This window comes from Phascolarctos cinereus, unplaced genomic scaffold (genome assembly GCF_003287225.1).
Source record: "Phascolarctos cinereus isolate Bilbo 61053 unplaced genomic scaffold, phaCin_HiC Scaffold_726;HRSCAF=1367, whole genome shotgun sequence".
NCBI lineage: Eukaryota > Metazoa > Chordata > Mammalia > Diprotodontia > Phascolarctidae > Phascolarctos > Phascolarctos cinereus.
In genome coordinates this window covers 28,818,748-28,845,078 of record NW_027556098.1, presented here as the reverse complement: position 1 = coordinate 28,845,078, position 26,331 = coordinate 28,818,748, and the positions used below count along the sequence as shown (strand labels likewise).

Sequence of the window (26,331 nt, the reverse complement as noted above, 5' to 3'; positions counted from 1 at the left end):
GTATCCTTCAAAATAAATTCTACAATCAACCTTCAAGATTTGTGAAAAGAAGTCTTCCCAGACAAAAATATTTCAATACAACTAACTTGCCTATGTACAGAATTGACAGAAAAGCTACCAATAGGCAAGAGTTGGGTTGGTTTTTTTTTTGCAGCATAAAACTAAGATTCTTTTCCTTGTACTTTTATAATCAGAAAATATTCACACAACTACTATATTTATGGTATAACAGGTAGGATACTGGCCTTGAAGTAAGGAAGACTGGTTCAAATCAAACCTCAAACATGAGCTAACTGGGTGACCAGAAATGAACCAATTGACCTCTCTAAGCTTGTTTCCCCAACTGTAACACTGAGATAATAATAGCATCTATCCCATGGAACTGCAGTGCAGACCACAAGAGATAGTATATGTAAAATGCTTTCTAAGCATTCAAGTATCATACAAGTGTGAGGAGGTGGGGGTGGCTGATGATGATGGTGGGCTGGGGGTGGTGAAGTAGAGGTGGTATCTGTGGTGGTAGTAGAGGTAACTGTGGAGGTGGTGGTGGTGGCAGCAGTGGTAATAAGTAGTGTGCCAGTCAGTTTTAATTTCAACAAATGGCTTTTATTGCCCTGAATCAAAAAACAAACGGCTAGAGAGGTCTTATCTAGGCATTGCATCGTATGATCAGTCAGCCAACTAGCATTTATTAAATGCTTATTACCATGTGCCAGACACTGCGCTAAGCTCTCTTCTGTTACTACAACTATTATTGCTAGTTGTAGGCCAGTTGTAGGTAGAACTGCATAAAAGTCAATATGTAGTCTTTACTGTTCCTCAGTTTTCTCTTCCACATCTCTGTGCTGTTTCCATGTTCCCTCCCTCTCCACCACCATCACCATCCACACACAAACACATTTTCAGGCCCTCAGAGTCCCCTTGCTATCCCCCATCCAGGATCAGCAAAACTCAATCCAGAAAATTATACTAGTCACCCTATGTAAATCAATTTATTACTTTCTATTGGATAAATGCATTTTAAGCTGATTGTGTATTTGTTGTCTACTAAAGGAAATTCTGGTATCAAAATGACAGACAGGGATAGCATTTGGTAGGTGGGAGGGTTGTCCCTGGTCTCCTGCAAATTCTGCTTTCCTTCTCTATACTGTTAATGCCAAATATGCTTCTTTCTGCATTCATAGGCATGGGTCCGTCTTCCCAGACACTGTTATTTTGAGATGGCAATATACAGATACTTGTACGACATTCTATGAACAAATTATTTCAGTCCTAAGAATTATGGGAATCCTACCCACCAGAGTAAAAGGCACTAGAATTGTTATCAGTATTGAAGAAACCTGGCGCCAGAAGAACAAGACAGTGAGGAACTAACTGAAGTAGAGCAGCAAAGGGGTCAGAACACTAAATCCAACAAATGGCCACACACACATGTCTGACACTGTTAGAAGTTTACTTTCTGGTTATTTGTGACTCAAGTTATAGTCTTTTTTAAAATACAGCTTCCTAATAATGTAATTTTGGCTTCCTTACTCAGAAGCGTTTTATGACTACCCAACACAGTTGGAAGGCAATCTTTCCATCAAATTCTTCAGCATTTTGGTCCAAGTTTAGATCCCAGGTTGCTCTATTATATCTTTTGGTGTCAGCAGACCTCTTGGCCATCTCCTAATTCTATTAAAAATACCACCCTGGCTCATGCTTCAAACACTGCTAACTCTAGAAAGAACACTAATGTGCTCAGAACTCATGAAGAAGTTTCTTGAATTTTCTGGTTTCTGGAATATAAGTTGCAGCTGAGGAAAGGAATGAGATGGTGATGTAAGATTTAATTAATGATTCACATACTCATACCTGGTCATAGGAGACACATCTGAACCCTTACAGGTCCATCATCCAAACCCTATTCCCTATCCACTACTACTTCAGTCTTTATTCCTATCCTCCTCAACTCACCAAACCCAAAGTCCCAACTGAATTACCCATCCCTTCCACTGTGTCCTCCAGAATGCCTGCTCCACAGGCAACAAATTTGCTTTCATCGTAAATCTTGTCATATCCCACTCCTTCCATGTTCTGATAATCACTGAGACCTGGCTCCCCCTGATGACACAGCCTCACCAGCCATTCTTTTCAGTACTGGCTACACCCTCATTCCTTCTCCTCAGCTTGAGGTGGAGGAATTGCAATACTCTTTGCTCCCCATTGCCAATCCCATGTTCTCTCCCTACAATCTATCACTCAGTAACTCTCCTTCTCTGAAGTCCACATAATCCACATCTTCCACCCATTCAACATCCTGGTAACTGCCGTCTACCAGCTTCTGGGACACTCCCTACCCTTGCTCAAAAAGAACAGTACTTAGCTCACAATCTTTCCTCCCCAACTCATGCCTTCACACTAAGGGACTTCAACATACATACTGACATACTCCAACACCCTAACTTCCCAGTTTCTCAACCACTCACTTTCCTTGATCTACTCCTCCACCCCACCTCAGTTACACACAAAGATCGTCATACCCCTCAATACTACCATCACCTACTCCATGTTCAGGAAGTCTGAAATTCCCTTATCTGATCACATTCTATTGGTTTTCCATCCCCTCTCACCTTCTGAGACCAAACCCTACTCTTCATAAACATCATGACCTCTAATCCCTTGACTCTATTTTCTCTCCTCTCACTCTCTTAACTCCCTACAATCAGGCTTCTGGAAACTGCTCCATCCAAAGTTACCAAAGAGCTTCTAATTGCCAGATCTAATAGTCTTTTTTCTCAATACTCTTTCTTACTGACCTCTATACAGTATTTGATACTGTCAATCACTCTCTTCTCCTTGGTACTGTCTTCACTCTAGATTTTCAGGACAACCTTTTCTTCTGGTTTTCCTCAGTTCTCTCAGAGGCTATCACCTCTGCACCAGCCACTCTCTCCTTTCCCCATCCTGACCTCAAGTTCAAGTTGAATCAGTTCAACTATACACTGTCCTCTTCTCCAGTCCCTGAACCTCTTTGTCATATCAATTGTATTTTCCAAGTTTCAGCTCTGGATCACTCCCACTATCCTCTGCCTTCTCTCCTACAAATATGATTGCTGAACAAAGATGGAGAAAATCATGCAACTTTTCTGACTGGGCCCACTACAGATTTATGTTACACAACCTCAACTGGGCCCTCACTGTTGCTAGGCAACCCTTTTATTCCCTCCTTTATCAACTCACTATCCTACTCTCCATGGCAGTTCTTCCAAACATTTTCATCTCTCCTCAAACTTCCTATGGCTCTGCCACCTCCCACTCCCTCAGCTGAAAACCTGACCTCATAAATTATTAAAAAAATTGAGCCCATTCACCTGGAGCTTTCTCTTCTTCACTCCTCCCCACCTTCTATTACTGAGATACTTTTTGCCACTGTTTCCTCCTTCACCCCAGTCTCAGAAAACAGAGTGGCCCTCTTGTTAAGGCAAATCCCTCTACATGTACAAGGGATCCCATTCCATCTCACCTTCTCCAGCCGACTGTTCCCTCTGTCATTCTCATTCTCTCATTCATCTTTCTCTATCTAATGGATCCTTCCCTACTACCCACAAACATTGAGACCCCCCTCCTCAAAAATACCTCACTTGATCTTTCCACTGCTATTATCATCCTTTATCTCCTCTGCCTTTTGTGACTAAACACCTTAAGAAAACAATCTACAGTAAGTGCATCCACTTCCTCTCCTCTTGCTCTCTTAACTCCCTATGATCCAGCTTCTGACTTCATCATTCAACCAAAACTGCTTCCTCCAAAATTACCAATGATCTCTTAATTGTCAAATACAATGGCCTTTTTTCAATATTCATCCTTCTTAACCTCTCTGCAACCTCTGACACTGTCAATTACCCTCTTCTTCATATTCTCTTTTCCTTAGGTTTTCAGGACACCATACTCTCCTGGTTCTCCTCCCATCTATCTGACCACTCTTGGCTGGATCCTCACCCAGGTCACACCCTCTAAATCTAGGTGTCCCAAAGGGTTCAGTCTTAGCCTTCCTCTCTTCTCCATCTATACTACTTCACTTGGTGATCTCATCTGCTCCCACTGATTGATACCATCTCTTTGTTGATGATTTTTAAATTTACCCTATCCTGCCATAACCTCTCTACCCTAACCTCTCCAATCTCGCATCTCCAATTCCCTTTTAAACATCTCAAACTAGGTGTCCAATAGGCATCTTAAACTCACCATGTCCAAAACTGAACTCATCATTTTTCCTCCTAAGTCCCTCCATTATCCACTATCAAGGAAACCACCATCCTCCCAGTCCCCCAGGTTCACAACCTAGATGTTATCCTCCACTCCTCACTATCTCTCACCCTCTCCCTCATCCCTCCCCATCCAACCCAATGTTTCCAAGGATTGTTGATTTCACCTTTGAAACATCTCTTGAATATGCCCCATTTTCTATGCTGATAGTGCTACTATCCTGATGCAAGCCCTCCTCACCTCACACCTAGCCTATTACAATAGCCTGCCAGTTGGTCAGCCTGCCACATGTCTCTTCCCCACCACTCCAGTCCATTCTCTATTTCACCACCAAAGTGATTTTCCTAAAGCACCAATCCCCAGACTATGTCACTCCCCTCCATCAATAAGCTCTAACTGCTCCCTATCACCTCCAATATCAAATACAAAAGCCTCTGTTTGCTGTTAAAAGCCCTTCATAACCTAGCCCCTCCCTCCACCTTTCCAGTCTTCTTACACCTTACACCACTCCCCTCCATATATTCTTTGATCCAGTGACACAGGCCTTCTGACCGTTCCACAAAAAAAGATACATTTCTCAGCTCTGGGAATTTTCTCTAGCTGTGCCCATGCCTGGACTGCTGTCCCTCCTCATCTCCACCCCCTGGCTTCAAGTGACAGCTAAAATCTTACTCTCTACAGGAAGTCTTTCCAATCTCTCTCAATTTGTAGTGTTCATTCTGTTAATTATTTCCTATTTATACAGTATATAGCTTCTTTGTATACAACTGTTTATGTGTCCCTCAGACTGTGAAGGCAGGGACTCTTTTTTGCCTTTCTTTGTATCCCTAGTGCTTAGCATAGTGCCTGGCACATATCAGCTGTTTAATAAATGTTTATTGACAACTGCCTGAAAATTATAGACTGTGGTTTAATGTTATTTTCATTGTGTTGTGTGACCACAAAACAAACTCCATTTAGTGACTACAAATGAAGTAGTTGTATATTATCCCATCAGTTTTCTAAATTGCTTTAGAAAAGAAAATGACATAAATTTATCTCAGGGGAAGGTGAAAACAGAATAAATGCTCATATGTCTCAGGAAAGATTTTCAAACTTAACAAAAATTTCTGAAGGAGTCAGCTAGAAACAACAAAGACTCAAGAGTGGAGATCTACGTAAGAAACATTACTAATTGTGCCCCTGGGAAAAAAAATACACACCGGGTATTTTCCAGAAACTCTAGTTGCAATGCCTAATTACTTTTATTTTTCTTACTATTATCAATTATATCACCACTATAAAAATACAGTATTAACAAATTTCAAATTAATCTATATGAGAACATCAGTCAAAGTTTTTAGCTTGTTTTTGTTTTTATTTGGGAGAGAGGGGGAGAGTATTAAAAAAGACAGGCCATAAACACATACCATACCACACCAAGTCTCTGAAAGTTTTTCTATTAAGAGCCAATGACATAGGTGAAAAAAAACATGTAATCAAGGACCATATAAATAAAATGCAACTTAATTTAATTATATTTAAGGCTTTTTAAAACTAAAGAAAAATGAATATAAAATGCTATTCAATAAATACAACAAATAATTTAGTTCTTTTTTATCAAGTGAGAAAGGATAAGAGAAAATTGGGAGGAGGGGTTACAATCTCTGTATTTGACAAAACCCTGATAAAGACCTACCAATACTGCTTTTGAGGAAAATTACATTTTTAATCTAATTAGACCTTGCTAGAATTTGTTTCTAAAGGCATTTTAATTCACATTGAAAATTTAGAAATACTAACATTCTTGAAATCTTCTCCTTTTCAAAAGTGAATAACCCTAACTTGCTATTCTAGATAGCAAGCTGTTGCATCTCAATTCACAAAAAGAATGATCTACTTTCAGAAAACAATAATATCTCTATCTTGCTCACTTTTAGGATGTTGAAGATAATGACCTTAGAAAATAACAAGCTCTCTAGCCCTCATTTTCTTCATCTGTAAAATGAGAAAGCCAGATGAAATCCCTTTCAGCTCAAAAGATTCTACATTTACACTTTAAAGCCTCTAACATTATCTCAACTACAAGAATAAATGAAATCACGTCTTAGTACTACCTTAAAGGCCAGATAAAATTAAACCACAGGGCAGATCCAATCTACATGTCAGAGATAGTTCCTATCGCTACTCCATAAACAGCAACACAGAAAATTACCTACTAGTTGTTGGATACCAATTATTGTTTCTATACAAACAAAATTTTAAAAAATGAATAGTTTTAGGACAAACCAAGAAATAGATATTTAAATATTTTTGAAATGAAAAAATTATTTTAAATATAATTGTGATGGAAGACATTATAAAAAGACTCCAAAAAGGCAAAAAAAAGATTTCTCAAAGGGAAAATATTAACATTTCCCAGGAAATCCTTCTATTTATTATACTGATTATTGCTTCACACTTGGTATTTGTATTCGACATGTCACCAACAAATGAAAAATCTAACTGCTCAAGATATAAGTTCATATTCCAGTATATCCTACATAATTTTAGGAACATACAATGTATGCACCAGAAAAGGCTGTGCAAACTAGAAAGTACTAGAAATACCTTTTCGAGGAGGTAGTTCTCCATTCTGTATTAGCTCTGTCCCAGGGTATACAATTTCTCCATCTTTGACCATTTCATTCCATAGGCCACAGAGTCCATCTCTTGTGAAAAAAGCTAACAAAAAGGAAGAAAGAAAAGTGTATTATAATTGAACTTAATCTGTGAATTCTTAGTTAATAACCCTTTTATAAAAAATTTTCCACCTATATTTCATTCAACAAACATGTAAGTATATAATATATACAAGAAAGATGCTGCTCTTTCACCAACAGAGAAATATTATTATTTTTATACAAACATTATACCCAAGACTTTTTTTCTGCAGATTACAATCTAGTTAGAAGGTTAAGGCACAATGCACAAAAGCAATTATAATACAGTCTTATAGGTCTACAAAGGAAAGAAAAACCATTTTGGGCTAAGGTAACTAGCAAAAGATGAGTATTCCAGAAAAGACACAGGATGAAATTAAAAGAGACTAAGCATTTAAAGTGAACTTGAAGTATATAACAAAAAGAATGGATGAGCAACGCTAATGAGAAATTAGAGGAATAAAAGAATAATGCAATGAATTTGGAATAGGTCAGTATTAACTCAGTTGTACATTTGTTAGTATTTGTTCAAGCATGTCCTCATTAATGTCAAGTTTCCACAAAAGTTTCTTATAGGCATAAAATATAACTTAAATTTTCTTTATAAACTTTCTTCATACAGGATACAGACAATAGCACTACTTATCACTATTTAAAAGCACATCACTTCTCACAGTGGTTCATTTTCCTATTTTCCACATAGTTCACTGATTTAACTTTATTATGTAAGATTTGTTGCTGATGGACTAGAATGATGCTCCTTTCTACATTCAACTGAATAATTATATTCCTTCAAAATATATAGGATCTTGAAAACAGGTCTATACTCTATTTACTAGAGTTAATATTTCAGTGGCATGGTAGAACAGCCCCTCCTACATGCAGGTTAGGATAGTTTTTCCTTAAAAAGACATTCCTTGGGGCAGCCTTGGAGTCAGGAGGACCTGAGTTCAAATCTGGTCTCAGACACTTGACACTAGCTGTGTGACCCTGAGCAAGTCACTTAACCCCAAATGCCTCACCAAAAAGCAAAAAAAAAAAAATTCCTTGAGACTTGGTTGGCTCAGAGTCTGAAGTCCTAAGACAAGTGATTGACTTCCCCATTGTCTGAGCACCAAGGAGGTATGAGGAGGTAAGGAAGGAGAGTCTAGAAGAGGATGGGAAAGAGGTGTTTTGGAAGTCTGACTGGTACTTCATGACAGATAACACGAGTGAAGGAATTCCACTTAGCTGAAGCAACTCAAAATGTCCCCAATGCTTCTCCCTATTAAGTATCTTTCTCCTGCTATGGCTAATTAAATTTCCTTTACTAACTGTTAATGCCTTAGGAATATCTCATTTTCTTCCAATATTAAACCTATACTATTGAGGGGAATGGCTTAAGTCAGGGCCAGCTCAGAACAAAGGGTAACTAGCATCCTTACCTCTACAGAGAGCAACATAAATTACAGGAACATGTTAATACATAGAATTTTCATGCAATGTAACTTCTTAGAATATAATTTCATGTATATAATTTAAAACTCATATTTACAGAATTATGCCTCCTATAATCTACTCAAATGCACAGCCAAGATGAGAGAAGGTAATTCAGCAGTCCTTCAACTATTGAATTCACAGCATAATTTTATGTAGTATTCCAGATACCTAAGAATTAGAAAAACAGGATATTGACTGAGCTGACAAAACACTTCCCATTAAGCATATTGGGAACATGGCAAAATCACTTCACACAACAGATGCATTCCCTAAAAGAAGTTGTATACATTTAATTTTTCTAAACTAACATTTTAGTGCACTAGAGAAGTTCACTATTTAAATGACCCATATACAATAAAGTATTTCATAGACTGAATTTATAATGTCTACATTTTTAAAGATTCTTTACAATTTCCTTAAGGGAATCCAGCCCATTCTCCTCCTTTTTAATTCTGTGAACTAACTGTCCATTTGTAATGTCTAAGTCTATATACAGTGAGCTCTACAGGTTGTCCGTCTAAGTCAAGCATCTAACTTTTTTTGTTTCATGTACCCCTGTGATAGACTAATGAAGCCTAAAGACAAACCCTTTCTCAGAATAATTTTTTTTAATTCATAATTAAGGGAAATGAAAATTTTTAGAGGCGAGTAAAAATAGAGATGTATTTTTCCCATCCAAGTTCATAAAGCCCCTAAAATCTATCCATGGAACTCTGAATTCTAAGCCACAAACACTTAATTTAGGAATTTTTCACCCACATGTTTTGTTTTCAGGTTTTTCCTCAACACATAGGGTTAACCAAACTCATTTGAGTGGTTAACCATCTCCAAGAAGCTGTGTAATGTTCTGGCGCTTGAAGCAACCAGCATGTCATTTGCAAAGAGGATTACCTTGAAGGACTTCATCTTCCAGAGAGAATCCCTCTCCAATTTATACTCTGCACTATATCCCATTATAAAGATCCTTTGGGGAACATATGTATCTTCTTCTTCATGTCTCACCTGATATTAATCAGAGGATCCCCCCCTCCCAGAAAAAGGTCCATCTTTTTAAATCAATGTTCTACCAATGATAATCTATGCTTCCAAAAATGAGTTGTCGCATGCCCTCAAAAATGAGAATCAAAGCAAGCACTGGAGAGGTACATGAAGTATATGAGCAGACTGAAACTATAAAACTTTAAAGAAGCTTCATAATAAATGCCATTAAGGAAATGCATAATCAAAAATAAAGATTTGTCAAGAGAGAAGGATAAGAGATAGAAAACCCTTGTGCCTCACTGTTCTCTACAATGTCAAGAAAAAGCAAGTAAGCCCTTCAAACTTATAAAGGCACAAATAAAAACTCACAGGACACATCCTCATCAATAGATTACTATGAACCACAATGGAGGGAACAGCCACATCTATGAAATCACAGATTCATCTGAGTAGTTTTCTTCAAAACAAATCTGTGCAAATGAAGGGAAGGGAGTATGAATTTATTAAGTGTCTTACTATGTGGCAGGCACTGGAGTGAGTGCTTTACAAATAATATCTCATTTGGTCCTCACAACATATTAACACAATATATGGGTGCAAAAGTAAGAATAAATGAAGAAACTGAGTGAGAAAAAAATCAGAATCTGAAGAGGTTGATGAAGGAAGACTTCCTAAAGGTGATCCTTAAGCCAAAACTAGAAGAATGAAAAAGAAATGGATTGGCAAAAGGAAAGCATTCACTATAGAAAAGGAGTACAGACAAAAGTACAAAGACAAGAGGCCTTCCTAATTAGAATGTAATAAAGAAAGAATGTCCATTATTATCAACATTATTTGACATAATGCTGGAAGTGATAGCTCCAGCATTAAGAAAAAGAAATTGAGGAAATACACATAGGCAAAGTAGAAGACAAAATGATCACCTTTCTGCAGATAACATAACATTTAATTACAGAACACTACATGGTCAATCAAGTAAAAATCAATTGAAACAATTAAAAACCAGCAATGTTGCATAATGTAAAATAAATCATCATCATTTTTGCATATTGAAAAAATTACTCAGGAGGAAGATATAGAGAAATTTTATTCAAAGCAACTACAAAATGTATGAAATATCTAGCAATAGGACATCTACCAAGACAAACATAGGAACTACATGAATACAACTAGAAAGCACTCTCTACAGAAATAAAAAAAAGACCCAAATAATCCAAGATATATTAAATGCTCATGAGTAGGTTCAGGAAATAGAACAGTTACTTATACTCCAAAATAACTACCAAAGCATTATTTTGTAAAAAGCAAGAAAAAATAATACATTTATCTTGAAGGAACAAAAGTGGAAAGGAAGGAGGTACTGGATCTCAAACTATATTAGAAGTCAGTACACATCAAAATTATTTCATACTTGTTAAAAATACAGTTCAATCAGTGAAAAAAATAGGTACAAAACATGTAGAAGCCAATGAAGACTGTAGCATAAAGTTCAATAAACCCTAAGACCACAACTATTTGGGCATGGACTCAGAATACAACACTATTGTTGGGTAATCTGGAAAACAGTTTAATAGAAATGACCAATATAAACTCCAAATAGATACATGACTTAGATATAAAAGAATATATCACTAACAATTTAGAGGAACAAGGAAGAAATTATCTTTCACAACAGGCAAAGAGTTCATGACTGAAGGAATAAAGAAGACCACAGAAAATTAAATGGATAATTTTAATTACATATGATTTTAAAGTTTTTGGATAAAACAAAACAATGGCAGTTAAATTAGGAAACAATTAACTGGGGGAAAAATTATTTGCAGCAAATTTCTAGGATAAAGGTCATATTTCCAAGATATACAACAAACTGTTTCAAATGTTTAAGACTAAGAGCTGGCACAGCTAGGTGGCACAGTGGATAGGGCACAGGCCCTGGAGTCAGAAGGACCTGAGTTCAAATCCAGCCTCAGATACTTGATACTAGCTGTGTGACCCTAGGCAAGTCACTTAATCCCAACTGCCTCACCCCCCCAAAAAAAAAAGACTAAGAGTCATTCCTCCCAACAGATAAATAGTAAAAGATACAAAGAAGTGGTTTTCAAAGGAAGAAATCCAAACTACAAAAAACCATATGAAATTAGAGAAATGCAAATTAAAACAACTGAGGTAGCACCTCACACACATCAGATTGGCTAATATGACAGAAAAGTAACAGGACAAATGCTGGAAGGGATGTGGGAAAATTGGGACACTAAAGCACCATTAGTGAAGTTGTGAACTGATCTAACCATTCTGGACAGCAATCTGGAACTATGCCCAAAGGACTCTAACACTAGGCACACTCTTTGACCCAGCAATACCAATACTAGGTCTGTATCCCGAAAAGAACAAAGAAAAAGGAAAAGGACCTATTTACATAAAAATATTTACAGCAGCAATTTTTTTGGTGGCAAAGAACTGGAAATTGAGGGGATGCCCATCGATTAGGAATGGCTGAACACGCTGTATTACAGGATTGTGATAGAATACCACTGTGATATAAGAAATGACAAGCAGGATAGTTTCAGAAAAACCTGGAAAGACTTACATGAACTGATGCTGAGTGAAGGAAGCACAACCAGGAGAACATTGTACATAGTAACAACGACATTGTATGATGATCAGCTGCGAATGACTTGGCTATTCTGATCAATACAATGATCCAAGACAATTCCAAAGGATTTATGATGAAAATTGCTATCCGTTTGATGGGAAAATTGATGGGAAAATTGATGGGAGTCTGCATGCAGATTGAAGCATAATTTTTTCACTTTATTTTTCTTGGGTTTTTTGCAACATGGCTAACAAGGAAATATGTTTTGCATGATTTCACGAGCATAACTGATATCATATTTCTTGCCTTCACAATAGGTGGGAGAGGAGTGGGAATGAGGGAGAGAATTCTGAACTGAAAAATTTTTTAAATGGATGTTAAAAATAGAGGTTTTTTAAGCCTATAAAAATCTTCCTACCATAAACAGAGAGATTAGAATTGAAGCAACTCTGAGGTTCTACCTCAGAACTATTAGAAAGACAAAAATGATGATAAAAAGAAAGGAATACCTGTTGGAGGGGCTGTGGGAAAGTAAGCCCATTAATGCATTGTTCGGTGTTATGAATTGGTCCAACCATTCTGTTAATTAATTTGTAACCATGCCCCCAAATTTACTAAACCGTACAGACTATTTGATCTACTGATACCACTACAGACCTATACCCTAAAGGAATCAAAGAAAGAGGAAAAGAATCTATGTTCAAAAATATTTATAGCAGCTCTTTTCACGGTAGCAAAGAACTGGAAACTAAGAGGGTGCCCATCAGTTAGGAAATGGTTGAATAAATTATGGTATATGAATATAATTGAATATTATTATACCATAAGTAATGATGAAAGGAAATTTCAGATAAAACTGGGAAGTATAAATGAATGAAGCATTTATTAAGGAGCACTTACTACCTGCAAAAGCTCTGTGCTAAGCAATGGAGATACAAACAAAAGTAAAATATCTATGGTCTCTATATGAATTGATGCAGAATGAAGTGAACAGAACCAGGAGAACATTTTCTACAATAAAAAGAATACTGTAAAGAAAAGTAACTTTGAAAGACTTAAGAACTACAATCAAAGCAATGATCAACCACAACTCTAGAGGACCAGTGCTGAAGCATGTTACTCAACCTCCTGATATGTGATGGACTCAAGCGAAACACTTCACCTCTCAGTCTTAGTTTCCTCACCTATAAAACAATGGAGCTATACTAGAGAGCCTCTCTAATATCTCTTCCAGCTCTGAATCTATAAGCCTGTAATCTTATAAATAACAAGAATGGGGGCAGATAGGTGGCGCAGTGGATTAAAGTTCCAGCCCTGGAGCCAGGAGGACCTGAGTTCAAATCCGGCCTCAGACACACAACACTAGCTGTGCGACTCTGTGCAAGTCACTTAACCCAACTGCCTCATATTTTAAAAAAAAAACTGGGGGCGGAGCCAAAATGGCGGAGTGAAAGCAGTGACTTGCTTGAGCTCTCCCCCAAACCCCTCCGGCTCTAAACAAATTCTGAAGCAGCAGAACCCACAAAAAGATAGAGTGAAACAAATTTCCAGCCCGAGACAACCTGGATGATTGATCAGAAAGGTGTATCGCGCCGGGCTGGGAGCACAGCGCAGCACAGCATGGGCACGCAGGCCCCAGCAAACCTGGAGCAGGCCTCAGAGGACTGAATCACGGGCAGCTGTGGAGGTTTCCAGACTCCTTAATCCACCAATGCCAAAGACAACTTAGAAGGTCAGTGGGAAAAGTCTGTTTCTGTCGGTGCTGAGACAGGAAGGTGGGTTTTCAGCTCCGTTCCCCAAGAGCATGGCCGGGGGGGGGGGGGCAGCTGCTTCCTGCCCACAGACTGAGGGGGAATCCAGTGGCTGATCAGAGAGGGATTGCAGGGATCTCTTTGCCAGTGCTGAGGCAGGAATCTCTTGCTTTGCCCGGGTCTGGATCACAGTTCTGGGCGATGGTGCTGGGGTGAGGAGGGGCACTGAGCTTGTAGTGGCTGTGGAGGGAAACCCCTCCTCACAGTTACAGGACAGAAAGGAGTACTTGTGGTCACAGGCCAGGAAAGGAGTAAACACCTCACCTCTTATCATACCACCCTGGAAGAACTGAAAATTTACAGGTCCCTACAAGTATCTCTGAAAACAGCTACAAACCCCTGAAGCTTGGGACAATACATTCTCCACATTGGAAGCAGACTCTTACCTTAACAAAGAGTTTAAAACTCAAGTAATTGGCCAGGATCATGAGCAAGCAGCGCAAAAAGAGTCAGACCATAGAATCTTACTTTGGTGAAAAAGAAGATCAAAATATACAACCAGAAGAAGACAACAAAGTCAAAGCTCCTACATCCAAAGCCTCCAAGAAAAATATGAATCAGTCCCAGGCCTTGGAAGAGCTCAAAAGGGATTTTGAGAAGCAAGTAAGGGAAGTAGAGGAAAAACTGAGAGTGATGCAAGAAAATCACGAAAAACAAGTCAACAGCTTGCTAAAGGAGACCCAAAAAAATACTGAAGAAAATAACACCTTAAAAAATAGCCTAACCCAAATGGCAAAAGAGGTCCAAAAAGCCAATGAGGAAAATGCCCTAAAAAAAAATTGGCCAAATGGAAAAGGAAGTCCAAAAGCTTACTGAAGAAAATACTTCCTTAAAAATTAGAATAGAGCAATTAGAAGATAGTGACTTTATGAGAAATCACAACACAGTAGAACAAATCCAAAAGAATTAAAAATTAAAAACAATGTGAAATATCTCATTGGAAAAACAACTGACCTGGAAAATAGATCCAGGAGAGAGAATTTAAAAATTATTGGACTATCTGAAAGCCATGATCAAAAAAAGAGCCTAGACATCATCTTTCAAGAAATTATCAAGGAAAACTGCCCTGACATTTTAGAACCAGAGGGCAAAATAGAAACTGAAAGAATCCACCGATCTCCTCCTGAAAGAGATCCCCAAAGGAAAACTCCTAGGAATATTGTAGCCAAATTCCAGAGTTCCCAGGTCAAGGAGAAAATATTACAAGCTGCCAGAAGGAAACAGTTCAAGTACTGTGGAGACACAATCAGGATAACAAAAGATTTAGCAGCTTCTACATCAAAGGACTGCAGGGCATGGAATATAATATTCTGGAGAGCAAAGGAGATAGGATTACAACCAAGAATCACCTACCCAGCAAAACTGAGTATAATCCTTCAGGGGAAAAAATGGTCATTCAGTGAAATAGAGGACTTTCAAGCATTCTTGATGAAAAGACCAGAGCTGAATAGGAAATTTGACTTTCAAATACAGGACTCTAGTGGAACATGAAGAGGTAAACAGGAAAGAGAAATCATAAGAGACTTATTAAGATTGAACTGTTTACATTCCTACATGGAAAGATGATATTTATAACTCATGAGACCTTTGTCAATATTAGGGTAGCTGGAGGACAAAAATTATACGTATGTATATGTAGATAGATAGAAAGAGGGCACAGGGTGAGTTGAAGATTAAGGGGTCATATCTGGAGAATAAAATTAAGGGATGAGAGAGGATTTACTCAGAGAAGAAGAAAGGGAGAGGTAGAATGGGGTAAACTATCTCACAAAAAAAAACCAGAAAAGTCTCTTACAGTGGAGGGGAAACGGGGGAAGGTGAGAGAGAATGAGTGGATCTCATTCTCATAGGATTTGGCTTAAGGAGGGAATAACAAACACATTCAATTGAGTATGGAAATCTGTCTTACCCTACAGGAAAATAGGGGGAGAAGGGACAAGAGAGCAGGGGGATGATAGAGAGGAAGGCAGATTGGGAAAGGGGTAATCAGAAGTAAATACTTCTGAGGAGGGACAGGGTCAAAAGAAAGAATAGAATAAATGGGAGGGCAGGATAGGATTAAGGGAAATAGAGTTAGTTTTTCACAACATGTCTACTATGGTCGTGTTTTGCATAACTGCACATGTACAACCTATATTGAGTTGCTTGCCTTTTCAATGAGGGTGGGTGGGGAGGGAGGAAGAGAAAAAATTTGAAACCTAAAGTTTTAAAAACATATGTTTAAAAAAAATGTTTTCACATGCTACTGGGAAATAAGAAATACAGGAAATGGGGTACAGAAGTCTATCCTGCCCTACAGGAAAATAGAAGGGGAAGGGGATAAGAGAAGGGGAGAGAGATAGAAGAGAGGACAGACTAGGGGAAGGGATATTCAGAATGCATGCCATCTTGGGGGGGAGGAGGGGGGAGATAGGGTATAAATTTGGAATTCAAAAACTTGTGGGAGTGAATGTTGAAAGCTAAAAATAAATAAATTTATATTAAAAAAATTGCAATCACAGAGGAAAGGACATAAAATAGCATAAATCAGAATAAAGGCTAATCAGATACATTTCCTCAATAAAAAAAAAACCAAGAATGAATGGGAATGAATAAAATCATAGTAGGACTCAGAGCAAGTAAATGAAATGCAATATTTTAGGGACTGAAATTAATTCTTTTAAACAAATAATCATAAAGAATGATGTTCAACATTAAATTTATAATAAATAATTTTCCAAAATCAACATTTCACTCATTAAGATTCATTAAGGCAAAATATCAAAATCCCAATACAAAAATTAAAGAAAGAAACTAGATATGTAATAATCAGGTTTTTTTTTTCCTGAACTTAACTAAAAAATTGCTAACTAATCAAATAACATAACTAGCTATGCATAAGGCATGCTACTATACTGGGTACAACATAGGAAGGAGCACAGCTATCTCTATTCCCACTCTTCAATGCACTCATTCTTGCCTTGCATTTGTTTACTGTTTTCCTCTCAAAGCAGCTAGCATACTGCTCAACATGCTATGTACTCAATAACCACTGCTGATTAAATAAAAGTCTGACAGTGCTGACTGCTGTCCTGCTAGTTAGGAAACACACAGACATACACATCTCACAGGATGTGTAGAATTTTTATTTAAAACAGAACTTCTAACCACTCTACCTAATGCAAGAAAGTCACTGAGCTGTAAGGGACACAGAACTGGCCATGGAGTCAAGAAGATTAGGTTTAAATTCCACCTCTGATACATACTGGCTATATGATCCTAGGAAGACCACAATACCTCTCAATGCCATAGTCCAGTGGTTTCCAAAGTATACACCTATGATATGATCCTAACAGGTGTGAGGTCAACCAATTAGAGAGTGGGAAAATGAGTTACTTCTCATCCTTCCAAGGAGTGGGCTTGTCTCCAACACAACCATCAATAGCTGCTTCACCTATTCAAAACTAACTTCCCCTTACTCCATCACATGCCACTGACTTGCTACAGCTATGTCAGGATCAGCTCCTTGGGGAAGTTATAACCCAACTGCAACCTAGTCATCACAGCAACTGCCCAGGCAAAATTCCCTGCCCTCCAGTTCATCTTGTAGCCTCCACCAGCACCCCTCAGTGAGTAGGGTCTGCACTCCTCAACAGTGGCCATTGAATAAAACTACAAACTCCCAACTTTTCATTTTTTAGTGGAAAAAAATTAACAATGGATAAATAGGCATGAATGGGTTGCAATCTGTAATGCAGATCTCATTACATTCTGTCACCAAAACTAATTTCTCTTTCAAACTTCTCTATTTCCATCAAGGGCACCACCACTATCCTTCCATTCTCCCTAATTCTCAAACTCCTTATCATCCTTGACTTGTCACTCAACAAACTGCTCTCTCCAAAATTACCAAAGAACTCTTAATTGATAAACCTGATGATCTTTTCTCAGTCATCATCTTTCTTAAGCTCTCTATAGCGCTCCACAACTGATGACCACCATATTCCTCCTGGCTTGCTAAAAACAACATATGTATTATCTATAAAATCTCTCATTTCAGCATGTAAAAAACTTGGAAACAATCTTCTAATCTGCTTAAAAATCTCCCAAATTAAGATGTAGAGTGAGTTTTGAACCCCTTTGTCAAAAATATAAAAAGTCAATATATTTTGTGATTACTTCACAAGAACAGGGAATCGGGAAATTTGCTAGCTAAATTTCAACAAAAAACTTTGCATAAATGATGGATAGGATTGAAAATGAGTATTATGCTTTTGTAACCACAGCCAACAACAGCAATCATTTCCCCTTATTTTATTTTCATTTAGATCTTGTTAACTTTATGAGGGTTGGTATTTTTTTAGCTACGACAGCCATTAAAACCAAGTATCAAAATAAATTGATATGATTTTCAAAACTAATGAAGCATACTCACATTACTCTCACTAAAAATATTACGTTTAATAAAAATACAAAAATAACAAAACTAACAAAAATATTTTAGTGAGAGAAAAAGGTTTCTGTACCAATAATATTATTTGATGCCTCCTTTTAAGTTACTATTTTGTGTATAGATTTTATAATATATAATTGTTAATATGCAATACTTGTTTTTTAAAAAATAAACATACTAAGGTTACAGGCTCAATTTTTTTTTAACCAACAGGGGTGTAAAATGATAGCATGATACAAAGCCAAAAAACAACACAATCTCTATCTTCAACGCACTTGCAATCTAGACACTATGTCAAATAACTATGATTTATTTCACAGGTGCTGGGGCAGATCACAACCAATGGCTGAGGCTAGGAAAGGTTACATGACCACAGTCACAAATCCATCATGTACCATATGTAGTAGCAGGATCTGAAAGCAGGTCTACCTAACTCCAAGTTCTGCATTATATCCCCTGTTGTCTTTTTTACAATTTCATAAGGAGGATTTTTTTTTTTGCAACCACTATTTATCTGGCCCTTTCAGATTTATCTTATATAAATTTTAAATGCTTTCCATGCATTTTCATTTGCTCTTCACATCCCTGGGAGGTTGCTCCTTCACCTATCATGACCCTCATTTTACAGATGAGCCACCTGTGGCTCAGATCTCTTTGAGTGATTTGCCCACGGTTAATTAACACAAGGACTAACTGTCAAAAACAGGACACAATCCAAAGTTTACAAAATACTTTCCTCACAACAACCCTGTGAGCTAAGTAGAGTAAGCATTAGTGTGTCCACTTTACCGATCACTAACCTAAGGCTCAAAAGAAGCAATGTGACTTTTTCCAGGATCCCACTGCCAAAAAGCAGAACCCAAGCTGAGGTTTCTTGTATCCAAGATCCATGCTCTTTACTACACAGAGCAGCTAGCAATAAAAAGAGAACATGTTCACAGCCTCTCCACTATCCTTTTTAGCTCTAGATTTGTGACTCTTCAATACAAGGGCATAAGGGCAAAGGAAAGAGAAAGGTAAAAGCTATAATAAAATTTAAGGAGAGATCACCTTTACCTCTGGGGTAGGGCACAGGGCTTACATATTTTTCACAGGTGATAATCTAGTAAAAGGACATGCAAACAGCTACTCATTACATATGTTGGGGTAAGACTAGAAAGCTCTCCAAAATTTACAATACTCAGAAAACTGATCCTATAATTCCTGCTGGAATTATACTCAAAGGATATTAAGGGGGAAAGGACCTTAAAAAATAGGATAAAATAGTAAAATAATAAGAAAATAATAATAATTCATAGCCACTTTATTTGTAATGAAAAAAAAAAGTGGAAACACCCTAAAATCCCAATGACTAGAGAAGGGCTTAATAAATTATGGTATGTTAATTTAATATAGTATTGTGCAAAAATTACACATGTAAAGACTACAAAAATAATGGAAATCTTAGAAAAAGTGATAGGTCAGCAGAATAACATACTGACTACAACTTTTAAAAAAACTTCATATGTATATGAATAGATTCAAAATGGGTCAAAACAGTTATTTTACTATACTGTTATTTTCCTATTAAAATGTGAATACTTCAACACATAATATAAAATACAAATGTGACATAAAAATTTATTTTGAAATGAAACCATGTATAAACAATTTCAAGGGGTTTTAAGATTTATTTTCTATTTTGTCACACTTGAAAATTCATAATTTTCAAGACTTAATTTTTTTAAAAGAGAATGACTACAAAGTTTGATTACCAAGATTCAACAACCAACTGAAATGCAGGAATGAGAACAAGAAAAGTCAAAGAGTAAGATAGGTTTGGGCCTAAATGATGTGGAAAATGGTGGTACCAATTAGAAATCTGCAGATAAGAGGAATGATAGGTTTTAGAGGATAAATGAATAGTTCAGGTTTCGATATATTGATATCCAAGCACCACCCGAATATTCAGCTGCCCAGCAAACATATATCTGGGGCTAGGGATCATGGGAAAAGTTTGGTCAAGATAAATACATTTGGGAGTCATATGCATAAAGGTAATAATTGAAACCATTAGAAAGAATAAGAGTGAAAAAGAGTTAAGGAAGAGAGCCAAAGACAAAGCCCTAAGGACATTTATGAGATGGAAAGATAAGTCAGAAAAGGAAAAGAAAAATCCAACAAATAAGAAAACCAGTATAAGACAGTGTGACAGACAAAAGTCAGTCAATAAACATTTATTAAGCACCTACTGTGGTGCTTAATGTGCCAAACACTGTACTAAGCACTGATGATATAAAGAAAGGTAAAAGGCAACCCCTGCTCTTAAAAAGCTTGCAATCCACTGAGTGAAACAATATGCAAACAACTATGTACAAACATGATATAAAAGGATAAATTGGATATAATCAACAGAAAGAAGGAACTAGAACTGAGGAGGAATGGGAGAGGCTTCCTATATAGCAGGTGGGATTTTAACTAGGACTTGAATGAAACCAGGGAAGTCTTTTAGAGAGAAAGTATAAATAAAGAAGAAGAATCAGGATGTCAACAGTATCAAATACTACAGGAAGGTTCATTGGGATACAGACTACTAAAAAAGCTACTTGATTCAGTGATTGCGAGATCACTGGTCACCTTGAAGAAAACAGTTTCAATACAGTGTAGAGATGGAAGGAATATATTCATACTTATAATTACTTCTGTATGTCCTTCTAGTTGCAACCTAAGGAGATAAATGTTTTATCTCTGTGTATCCTTACACTTTGGCACACAGAAATTTACTGTTGTACTAGGAATCAATAAGACAACTTAAGCAGTTAAGCAAAAATTTGAGATGTTTAATATAAAATGATCTGTGTTACCCTAGGATTTATTCCTAAGATAATACGCTTTTGCTTAGTCAATAAATCTTTAAAGCTCAAAATTCCATTTTTATTGGTGATCTGTCATAACTGCTTTCTCCTCCAGTTTCATATATTTATCATTACTGCCTAATACGGAGTACTGCTGAATATAGCATACAAAAATGCCATGTAGTTTCTAGTCAATTTGGTCCCTGAGACAAATTCACTCCTATTTTTGGAAAAAAAAAATTTTTCAAAAAAACTATCAAAATTCAAGTGACTATCCTACAGTAGGATTAGTGAGAGACAGGATGATACAACAGTCTTATCACACCACACCATGAAGGATAGAAATTATGCTTAGAGAAACAATGATAAAAATTCTGCTAAGTTTTCTAATTCTTTCCTTAAGAAATCCTAAAATTGTGCTCAAAGCCTTCAAACTTGGACATTATAAATATATTCTCCATTTTTTCTCTCCAACTAGAGGCAAAGGTATCGCTAAATTTATCCTCCTTTTTTATGCCAAATGAACCTTCTCATATCAAGGTGTTTGTTCGGTTCCTCATACTCAAGTTGCTTCCACTTTTGTAAGCAACAGAAGCAGGAACAAAATGGTGTTTGTAAGATATAAAACGGGAACTTTATACTAAATAAGTTTGGGATAGACCTTAATTTTTAGAATGATTAAATTCATAATTTCATAAATAAATTATAATCACATACGGACAAGACACCAAGCAAAAATGCTAATTTCAAGGGCTTTGTTTCCCAATAAGAGTGTGCAACCCTCTAACAACATTTTCCATCACAAAGTTAGCTAATTCAACAAATCCTGTATTCTTCATCTAAACTAATATAAACCAGCTGAAAGAGCTGAATTCTTGTGAGCATTCACCATATCTTACCTAATCTTCATGAAGTTACCAGTCCTGAAATAGCCAAAAGCAAAATGGCAGGAACTAGCTTTGGTTATGTTTCAAAATGTTAAAATTTCTATTTTCACCAAGATTCAGATATACATTCTAAAAAAGAAACTTCAAAAACACTTCAATTTTCTTAGCCAAAAAGCTCTTCATTCTACTAAAAGTTTCTTGGTAAATAATAATTATAATTACTTCCAGTATAATAACACCAATCGCAAAACAAAAGCAATTCAGAAAATAGTTAAGACTGATAAAGCTGTAGGACAAACAAGTACTATCATGCCACAATTCCAAGAAAAGGACTAAATTAATCTATCCTATTCTACAGCAAATTCTCTGTTCTTTGTTCTAGTTGACATTTGTGTCAACAGTTTATATATAATCTGTTAACATTTCCAAAACACATATATCTACAATTTGCCCACATTCAACATGGGACAAGGAAGGAAGAAGAATAATCTACCTAACAAACCTACCTGACATTCTGCATGACTTTCATTCACTAACATTTCTTTGACAATCAAAACAAAATATATTCTTAAAGAAAAAAAAAGGTAGATTACTCTAGAAACATTTAGAACGATACAGCTCCATTTATATATATTAAACATCTAAAACAAAATACGGACTACAGTATTTTAGGTTTTTGTTTAGAAATGTCTTATGTATTAGAGTTATTGCTTGGAAAGTTAAGTTATTGCTTAGAAAATGTTTATGTTTAAATAATAAGCAGTTATGAAGATATGTGTTTTCTGTAAAGTTTATTTCACCCTTTGAAATTTAAAAAGCAATCTTTTTTTTGGTTTGGTTTTTTTGGCTAGGCAATGGGGTTAAGAGACTTGCCCAGGGTCACACAGCTAGTAAGTGTTATGTGTCTGAGGTCGCATTTGAACTCAGGTGCTCCTGAATCCAGGGCCGGTGCTCTATCCACTTCGCCACCTAGCTGCCCCTTAAAAAGCAATCTTAAGACACCACCACCACACTACTGTTTTTTTAAAAAGAGACTGAAAGAGATAATGTAAATGACGCAAACCTTCTGATTTGAAAGCACTGCTTTGCAAGGAATAAAAACATTTCTTTTTAATTATGATAGCCACTTTGAAACCTAAACAGAAAAACATCTCAATAAACTCAAATAGTAATGCAATTAAATAAGTTTGTTTACTCGTATGCATAATAAATTGTTGCAAGTAACTACTAAAACTCCCTATGGCAGTATGAGGACAAGGGAGGGAGAAAGAAGACAAACAGAATTACCAAGAAATCATATATGTCCATCTAAAGGTAAATCAAACTTGTTTAAAAAATATAATATGAACTTTAATCTTCAACTACATTCCAAAACTACCTCCATTAGATTAATGATCACAAAACTCTAATCATTACCCATCTACAGATAATCTAATTTAAATATTTTCATTACAGAAATCAAAGCTCTCTCCACTAAAGTCAACATGAAATGCAAACCGAATAGTACAAGTCAAGGTGAAAGACCTACAACAATTTAGTTAAGATTATCCTAAGCTGCAATCATACCATGGAAAAAAAAAACACCTGACATTAGACTCTTACCTGTAAATCTGTTTTCAACCACTTGGAGTCAAACCTAGCCTGGGCAACCAAACAGAAGGGTTCAGAAGACATCTTTTTTCTATGAGACCCCCTCCTGGCTCTCAGACCTATAAGTAAAACAAAGATATCATAAAGGTGTGTATACACACACACACACACACACACACACACACACACACACACACACACAGCTGTTTCAAAATCTATATGTAAAACACAGCTATTTTAAGATACAGATATACACACATATGTATATACACACATACATACATAAATATACATAAAGTTATTCCAAGACCTGCAAGTAGAACAGGTATCTTAAGATACACACACACACACTCATTCTGGTGTTCTAAGTCTTGGTGTAGTTTTAAGCTATTAGACTTTGGGGATCTCTTGTACATACATATGCATATATATGTATACTGTATATACACATATATACATATGCATAGTTATATTTAAAGGGTAAGGTATAGGATTTAATTAAGCAAAAGCTATTAGTTTTTCTAAAAATGGGACCCATAACATTGAGATTCTTCAGTTCCATGTATGTTACATTATAGGTACAGTAGGCAGAGTGTCTGAGATTATTAAAAACCATAGTCATGTCACCAGCACATACCCTCTCCTCCACATCCAAATGGTAAACCCAAAAACAAACTAGGAAGCATCCTTTCTGGGACAAATGACTCCATCAGGGGCTCTGCTGCTATTCTCTCAGACCCGTAAATGGTGCATGAAATAAATAATTGATCATGGATTTTCCGTCCAAGTCAGTAACTGCTACGGGAGGATGCAGGGTGCACACACGCACGCACACGCAAGAAAGCAAACCCGGGCTCACGATCTCCTGTGCAGTCACCTCTATGTAACTAATCCCCGAACAGGAGGGCTCCGCGGCGGTGCACACACACGCACGCGTGCACACGCGCTTCCACACACGCGCTTCCACACACACGCTCCCACACACACACGCGCGCGAGCGCGGCGGCGGTAGCAGCAGCAGCAGCAGCACCGGGGCCGCCGAGCTCGCCGGTCGCCCCGGCAGCAGAGGGCGGAGCACGGATCGGCAGCCAAGGTGGAAGACGGTGCCCGCACCGCCAGCCTCGCCCCCGCGGAACGAGACGTGTTTACCCCCGGGTTGAGCCCGCCCGCCTCGCTCCCACCCCGGAGGCGCAAGGCCCGGCCCCCGGGGAGGCAGCTGCCGCCCGGTAACTGGCCCACAAAGGCCGCCGCTGCCTCCCGCGGCCCCGATTAACGGAGCCCCCACAGCCCCGGCCCCGCCGGCGAGGCGCGTCCTCTCACCGCCCGGAGGAACCCGAGGCCGGGAAGCCTCCCTCTCCCCGCCTCTCGCTCCTCACCGTCAGCCCGCCGGCCCGCTCCAGTGCAGGGCAGCCGCGGCCGCCGACTCACTTCCGGACGCCTCGGTTCGCTCGGGGCTCCGACTGCGGTCACAGGGAAGCCGCCGCCGCTACCGGCCTTCCCTTCCACTTCCCGCAGGCAACCGGGCCCGGCCTTACTCAGACCGATCCCCTCCCCCCAGCGGCCCAGGGAAGGGGGAGGATCGCGCTACGGAGAGCGGCCTCCTCCCCACAACCCAGCCAATCAGCGCGAAGGGACCCCCTCCGGCGCAGCCAATCGCAGCGACCCCTTCCCTCCTCCCTCACTCCCTCTGCATTCTATCATCTTCTTACTCCTCCCCCTTCCCTGCCCCACCAGGGGACTCGGCCTCAGCCCAACCCATTGGCAGGCTCCGGGAGGAGGGACTTCCGCCTCCGCCCTGCCCCTTGCACCCCTAGTCTCCCTCCCCTCTTCCGTCATCACCGCCCCTCCTTCTCCCTACGAGCTCAGACACACGCGCCCACCCACCCAGTCGCTGGCTGCTTTTGCTGGACTCCTAAACCTCCCTACTGTAATGATTAGAGGAAAGGGAAGCTCTGAGCCCTTGAAAAAGACAAATGCTGCCTGCTTCTGTGCATGCGACAGAGGGAGGAGAGGAGAGGATCTGAAAGATGGTTGCAGGCTGAATAGCAATAAGAACAGATGGGATTGAAAAAAATAGAAAAGTGGGAGGTTGAATGGAAAAACAAGGCAGTGGAGGAGATGAGAGGAATGTCCCCAGGGCCTTAGGCTTTTTTTTTTATTTTAAGCTTTTAAATCTTACCTTATATTCATCATTTTGCCTTTGTATTTCCAAATGCTTTTCACATAGTCTCTTAAATATTCGTTGCATTAGAAAAGCTCATGCATTCCTATGAGAACACAAGAGTCTCAGGGGATGCCATCATCTTCTGTATTTAATGCTCCAGGGATACAAAAGCAAAAGAGCTTTGTAATGTTTTCCAATGATAGATTCAGTGAAATCATGACCAAAAGAAAGAAATTTGAGGGACTCCATTAAAACATTGTGCCAACAGGCTGATATCTAACAGGTGTACCCTAGGAAAAACTCACAGATAAACTTGTATTTTAAATGAACCCAGCACGTGAAAATGGCTGTCAATTTTTTCTTAAGGACAAATTGGGAAAAATTACTAACTTTATACAAGAACTGTGTATGTTCCTGCCTCTGTACTCTTATTCATATTGATTCCTAGATTTGAATTTTCCACACTCAGCCCCCCCACACACAGACACACCTGATGAAAGCCTTCCCATACTTTGAGACCCAGCTCAAAAGCAACCTTCTCCACGAAGTGTTATCGAGGTCTTCCCTCTCCCTCCCTACCCAAATACTAGCCAGATATCTTCCCTAAATTCCTTCCTCAAATTCCTTAGGG

The 26,331-nt window shown here is 38.1% G+C and overlaps 1 protein-coding gene across 1 annotated transcript in view; it reads right to left on the bottom strand.

The window, feature by feature from the left end:
* Positions 1-24,988, bottom strand: part of HERC2 (HECT and RLD domain containing E3 ubiquitin protein ligase 2) — a 223,597-nt gene extending 198,609 nt beyond the window's left edge. The window contains 3 exon segments of the mRNA XM_020992762.2: positions 6,838-6,951; positions 23,536-23,655; positions 24,913-24,988. Of these exon segments, the coding sequence (XP_020848421.1) occupies positions 6,838-6,951; positions 23,536-23,620 (199 nt within the window). The 5' untranslated portion in view covers positions 23,621-23,655; positions 24,913-24,988.
* Positions 24,989-26,331: the final 1,343 nt, after the last annotated feature.